At 42.1% G+C, this 6,000-nt stretch overlaps 1 protein-coding gene across 3 annotated transcripts in view; it reads right to left on the bottom strand.

Annotated features, from left to right (window-relative positions):
* Positions 1-804: 804 nt before the first annotated feature.
* The window catches only part of LOC106567574 (ubiquitin carboxyl-terminal hydrolase 2), a 47,401-nt gene continuing 42,205 nt past the window's right edge, over positions 805-6,000 (bottom strand). For all 3 annotated transcript variants that reach the window (XM_014137049.2, XM_014137047.2, XM_014137051.2), the window contains 7 exons: positions 5,077-5,141; positions 4,888-4,991; positions 4,681-4,761; positions 4,504-4,582; positions 3,892-3,999; positions 3,403-3,523; positions 805-3,238 (listed from right to left, as the gene is read on the bottom strand). In XM_014137049.2, coding sequence (XP_013992524.1) covers positions 3,148-3,238; positions 3,403-3,523; positions 3,892-3,999; positions 4,504-4,582; positions 4,681-4,761; positions 4,888-4,991; positions 5,077-5,141 — 649 coding nt within the window. In that variant the 3' untranslated portion in view covers positions 805-3,147. The remainder of the gene's footprint in view (positions 3,239-3,402; positions 3,524-3,891; positions 4,000-4,503; positions 4,583-4,680; positions 4,762-4,887; positions 4,992-5,076; positions 5,142-6,000) is intronic.

The raw sequence follows: 6,000 nt of genomic DNA, 5'->3' as shown, positions 1-6,000 counted from the left end.
AAGCTTGGTCGCAAATGGGTCTTCCAAATGGACAATAACCACAAGCATACTTCCAATGTTGTGGCAAAATGGCTTAAGGACAACAAAGTCCATAAAAAATGAATCTGGCTCTGAACAGCTGCTTTCTAAACATGATGGCGATTTTTATGTATTATGCTAATTCGATTTAGACTCTGGGGTGTTAATCCAACACAGCACCCTGTTAAACTAAAGCTTCTAAGCTGCACTCACCAGCCTTGAGAAAAGGAAGAAGAGTGGATGCAGAAGAGACACAGAGGGTAGGAAAGACAGAGAGACAGCACCGAGAGAAATAAATCCTGCCTCACTTTGGAAAGTAGAAGGAAGATCTGTTCAAGCAACGCTTCTCCCAGTACTTGATTATGGTGATATAATCTACATGCATGCTGCAGCCTCTGCTTTAAAACCTTTAGATTCAGTCTATCGTTCAGCACTGCGTTTTATCACTGGGAACGATTTTCGTGCACATCACTGCATTTTGTATAGTTATGTTGGCTGGGAGTCTCTGACTACCAGAAGGGCCCAGCATTGGTTACTTTTTGTAAAGAGGTTCTTCAGAAACTCCCCCACTACCTCAGCTCATGTATAAACTGGAGATCCAGACATTTTAAGACCCACTCTCTAGACTGGCTGGTTCTGGAGGTCCTGCGGGTCTCCACTGACCTGGGTAAAAATGCTTTTAGTTTTTATGCCCCCAGCTCATGGGATAGCCTTCAGCACACCTTGAAATTAGGCTCGCTGGTCTCCATTGGACAGTTTAGAGTATAAGGGAGGTAATACTGTATGTGAGAGTTGTGTTTTTGATTTATTTTGTTGTATTTACTGTATGTTTCCTTTTCACAGAGCTCCCTTGCAGATAAGACCCTGGTCTCAATGGTGACCCATCCTCTATAAATAAAAGTAAAAATAACAAATAAATAAATACCCACTTACACAAGCTTGAATATGCACACACACACACATGTACATGCACCCACACACACTCACTCACTCTCTCTCTCTCTCTTTAATACCCACATTAACAAGATCAGTGACATAAGGATTAGTCTCCAGCCAGAGGTCACTGAGGAGAGAAATGGGGTGACTCTGACCTAGATGTAGAGGCAGGCGGAGAAGGGAGAGAGAAGAGAAAGAGAGACAGAGTTGAGAGGGAGAGTAGAGAGAGACAGAGTAGAGACAGAAAGAGAGAGGTAGAAAGAGAGCACAAAGAAAGGCAGCAGGCAGGTTACCTCCACATTAGCCCCACGCAAAACAACAACTATCCACTGTGTTTGGGCCAAGCTGCTGGCTGCTACTGAGAGGATTTAGACTTGAATAACCTTGGACTCACACACACACACACACACACACACAAAATCTCCCATGGGAGTATGTTAGAGGAGACACCACCCCCCAGTGGATCAGTACTGAACCAACATCACTTCTCATGTTGACCTCATGGCCCGTATTCACAAATAGTTTCAGAGTAGGAGTTCTGGTCTAGGATCAGTTTTTTGCTTTATAATATCACAATGAATAAGATTTTATGGACAGGTGGGACCTAGTCTTAGATCAGCAATCCTACCGTGAGACATTTTATCAATACAGGCCTTGGGCATTTAGACATTTAGGGGGGCAGGTGCACACAGTGTAAAATTAAGACATCCAAATGAATTATTGTCATCTAATTTTGCTGAAAAATGCAATTAATTAGACATTCCCATCTCCATAATGGAAAGTGGTAACACTTCCCCCCCAACCCCATCTCTTAGCTTAGCTCTAGCAAACCAAGTGACGGGCTGCCGTTGTGTTGTTTTCTGCATCTAGGAATGGTGCCTTAATACTCTGAATTGTTTAAAGTCATGGTTAACTGGGCAACAAAATCCATTTATAGAGATCATTTGGACATGATATTTAAAACATGCTTAATGGAGAAGATTAACCTACATTGGTTTCTGATTAAAAAAATGCTAATAATATGCTAATAATAATAATATTAGCATTTGTTAGCAGAGACTAGTTGAACAAAGTGTGGATTGTAGTCCCTGTTTATCAATAAACTGCTTTCAAGATAAGGGAATAAATATCTAAACATGTAATTTCTCTGAACTGTGCCTTTAGGAGTTCATAGTTGGCACAGGTGGAGAAGATTACTCTTAATCAAAGCCATTTACTGTACAGGTGTTTGAATATTAGATAGAAAATTACACAATTGTGAGTCCTTGTTTTGAACAGATCAGGGTTGTAGACACCAAACGCACGAATACAGACCAAATGGGTTAGGGATTAGCTGAATTTGTCCAATAACAAACTCTAGTTTTTGTAGAAAAAAACCCAGCTTTATTATTTACACTAATAAATATGACCCTGGGTCCAGATACTATTTAAAATCATTACAAATACTTTAGCTGTGCTTGATTAAGCTCTCCTGTTGCAATGGAACAGTCCCAAACGTGCTCTGCAAACCCTGCAAACCTGGCACCCCAGGCAGGCTTAAGCAAAAGCTCAAAGTATTTGAAAGAGTTTCAAATAGTATAGGAACCCAGGTCAAATACTGTTTGAAGTAATTCCAAGTTATGTCTAAGCCTTTTACAACTGTTCATACACGCATTGACAAACACTGACCTCATTCTACGCCAGATGGTGCTAGAGAGTCATCCATCCATCTCTAAAGTCACAAATATGGTGAAATTTGTTTAAATAGAATAATTTACAGAACGGAAGGTCACGTGATAGGCTTTCATGTCTCAGTGGTGGCCTTGAAGTGAATGACGAAACTCCGGCTTAGGGTCTTAGAGACCTCGTTGTAGTGCATAAAAAATATATATATTTTCACCGTCGGCATGGCGACTGCACACGCACACACCCACTCTTCCCAACGTCCCCGGGAGAACTGCTATGGTTGAACCTCAACTCAATATCTGTATCCTGGCAGTGCAGCTTATGTGTTGTAGCTGAATCCATGGTGCCAAGGGCTACTGTATACATATATACAGAGCAAGGCTCAAAAATCAACTATCAGACCAGACACAGGCCTTTTAGGCTCGTTGCATAGGATCCAGGTGCTGTGTAGATCTATGTAGTCCATATATTATCCATATGACCAGGCTGCCAGGCTTTACGTAGCCTATATGTCCATGACATGTAGCTTCACAGGCGTGAATGAGAGGAGGAGGCCAGCTCGTAGAAGAGCACATAGGCATCACTGCTGCGGACCTGGCTGGATGACATGGGGCTCACCCTGTAGGGAGGACGCCGAGAACAAGTGTGTGTTAGTTAGAGCATTGTTATAGACACAGAGATATAGAAATATAGATAGATACAGGCACAAACACACCGAAAACAAAGCTATTGACTCTGATTCGTAATATAGGGTGGAGGGGACATCATGGCGTCATTACATACCTGGAGTCATTGTAGCTGTACCACTCCCCCAGGGCTGGGTTCCTGCAGTAGGCTGTGTAGTGGCCACCCAGCGTGTTCCCAGAGTGGTTGGACACCGCATAGAGATTATACACTGCATTCACTACACACACACACACACACACACAGAGACAGAGATTAGTGTTATGTCATTGACATCACTGAGGCCTTCATTCAGTTTCAACAGACACCCTATCATTATTGAAAGACAATGCCTGTTAAGCCTGATTTAGAAAGAGGATGCCATACCTATAGACTATAAAGCAAGTCATTTGAACTGTGTGTGCGTGGGTGTGTGTACTGTGTGTCCTGAGTTCAATGAAGCCAGTTGATCTAGTCAGTCGAGCAATTCTAAAAATATAAAAGTAGCTGGAGACAGAGTGGTAGGCTATTTACAGATCTTGTGTTGGTGTTGTGTGTGTGTGTGTGTGTGTGTGTGTGTGTGTGTGTGTGTGTGTGTGTACTACTTACTGCTGTTTTCGGAGGCAAATTCCCTCATGTCCAGCTCTTTGAGGGGGAAGTTGACGTAGGTAGAGAGTTTACTGGTTCGGACGCGGTTCTCTGAGAAGCGCTTGAGGTCTGGGAGACAGGCTCCGTCAAGGACAAGCACATGTACAGCTCGAGCATAGTAGCATAGATAGAGTAGCTATTGATAGCATAGTAGCATCTATAGATATTGATAGCAATTGATAGAATAGACAGCTTTTGATAGCATAGTAGCATCTATAGATATTGATAGCATGGTAGAATAGACAGCTATTGATAGCATAGTAGCATCTATAGATATTGATAGCATGGTAGCATATATAGATATTGATAGAAATTGATAGCATGGTAGAACAGACAGCTATTGATAGCATAGTAGCATATATAGATATTGAAGTAGCATTGAGCTTTCATAGCTCAGCTGGCTACTGGGTTAACCCCAGAACCATAGACATTCAATACACTGTTTGAAACATAGCATTACAATGATTTTGGCTGCAAAGTTCCTAGAATTAGTTAATTAGAAAGGTTGAGAGTAACTTAATTGTTGGGGGAACCAATGTTGGGGAGGCCAATATGATGTAGTAGAAAGGATACGAAGCACAAGGATCTGGGGGAACTTCTGGATGGTGAACTTCTTAGTGCATTTCCTTCTGGCTTTACACCTGCAGCATGTCTGAAGGAGGAGCGGAAGAGAGGGTTTGGTCATTACATGTAGAAACTCAGTCTCACACACACACTCACTCACACACACCAAGCGCAGTAGTCCCTTACCGGTTTTTCATCTCCATCCAGTACATCTTCTTTGGTGAAGAATCGCATGCAGTCTGTCAGACTCACCTCCCCTGAACCTTTCTGCAGACGCAAACACCCTCAGTCAGACACAGCTTTCACTGTTTCTTTGTGTGTGTGTGTGTGTGTGTGTGTGTGCACGCGTCTGTGCCTGTGTCCATGCCTGCTTGCATGTCTGTGTACACTGACCTTAGCGATGGGTAGTGACAAGTCCCAGAATGGATCGAACACTGTGGAGCAGTAACCACATTCACTGCAGGTCAGAGAGCTCTTCAGCTGGCCAACAAACAGATCTACACAGAGAGAAACAGACACACGATTATACACATTGGACATCACACACACTTGTAATACACACACTTTTTCTCAGTCACTCACCGACCACTTTGCTGTCCTCTCTCTCTAGGTATTTGTTCCACATTTTCTTCCCTTTCTCATTGTCACTGTGGAGGAGACAAACACAGATCCCAGGTGAGATTAGTGTCAAACAAGTTGTCCTCTAGAACAGACACACTCCTCTCTAACATAGATCCTGGGTCAGTTATGTTAAACAAGCTGTCCTGTAGAACAGACACATTCCTCTCTAATACAGATCCCAGGTCAGTTTACGGTCAAACAACCTGTCCTCTAGAACATACATTCCCCAGCTAGCACATAACGGTCTGAGAACCATATGTTTCTTAGAGCTTGGTGAGAGCGTGGTTGTCTTATGGTTATTTTGCATGCAACCTTCCCACAACGTTCTGGGAATGGTGCAGGATAGTTGCTTGGCTTTTGGAAGATCCTCAGCACATTAAGGGAACTTGAAAAACCGCCCCAGTATTTTCTTGGTATTTCCTTACTTTAACAGAAAGTTTCCCATAAGTTCAAACATGGCTACATTTCATATACATTTTTGTAATGTTCTAGGAATGTTCTCCAACTGGTTTGACATTGTGAATGTTCTCAAATAGTTCAGAGAACATTAAGATACAACCCACTGTGCACACAATGGTTGAATCATTATTGTTTCCACGTCATTTCATTGAAATTACATTGAACCAACGTGGAATAGACATCAAATTGACGTCTGTGCCCAGTGGGAATGTTCTTCCGTAGGAATTTCAGTACCTCAGCATAACTTTTTCTGCAGGTTTACTCATGGTTATATTTAAAGTTATGTTCTAAGAAACAACGTTCTTCTGTGGGGATTTCAGTACTTCAGCAGAACATTTTCTGCATGCTTCTATTTAAAGTAATGTTCTCAGAACATTAAGAAAACATTCCATAAAAAACACAAAAAAAACCATTCAGAATGTTATT

The sequence above is a fragment of the Salmo salar genome, chromosome ssa13, assembly GCF_905237065.1.
Source record: "Salmo salar chromosome ssa13, Ssal_v3.1, whole genome shotgun sequence".
Classification (NCBI taxonomy): Eukaryota; Metazoa; Chordata; class Actinopteri; order Salmoniformes; family Salmonidae; genus Salmo; species Salmo salar.
The sequence above is the reverse complement of the archived record's forward strand: the minus strand, read 5'-3'. Positions and strand labels throughout refer to the sequence as shown.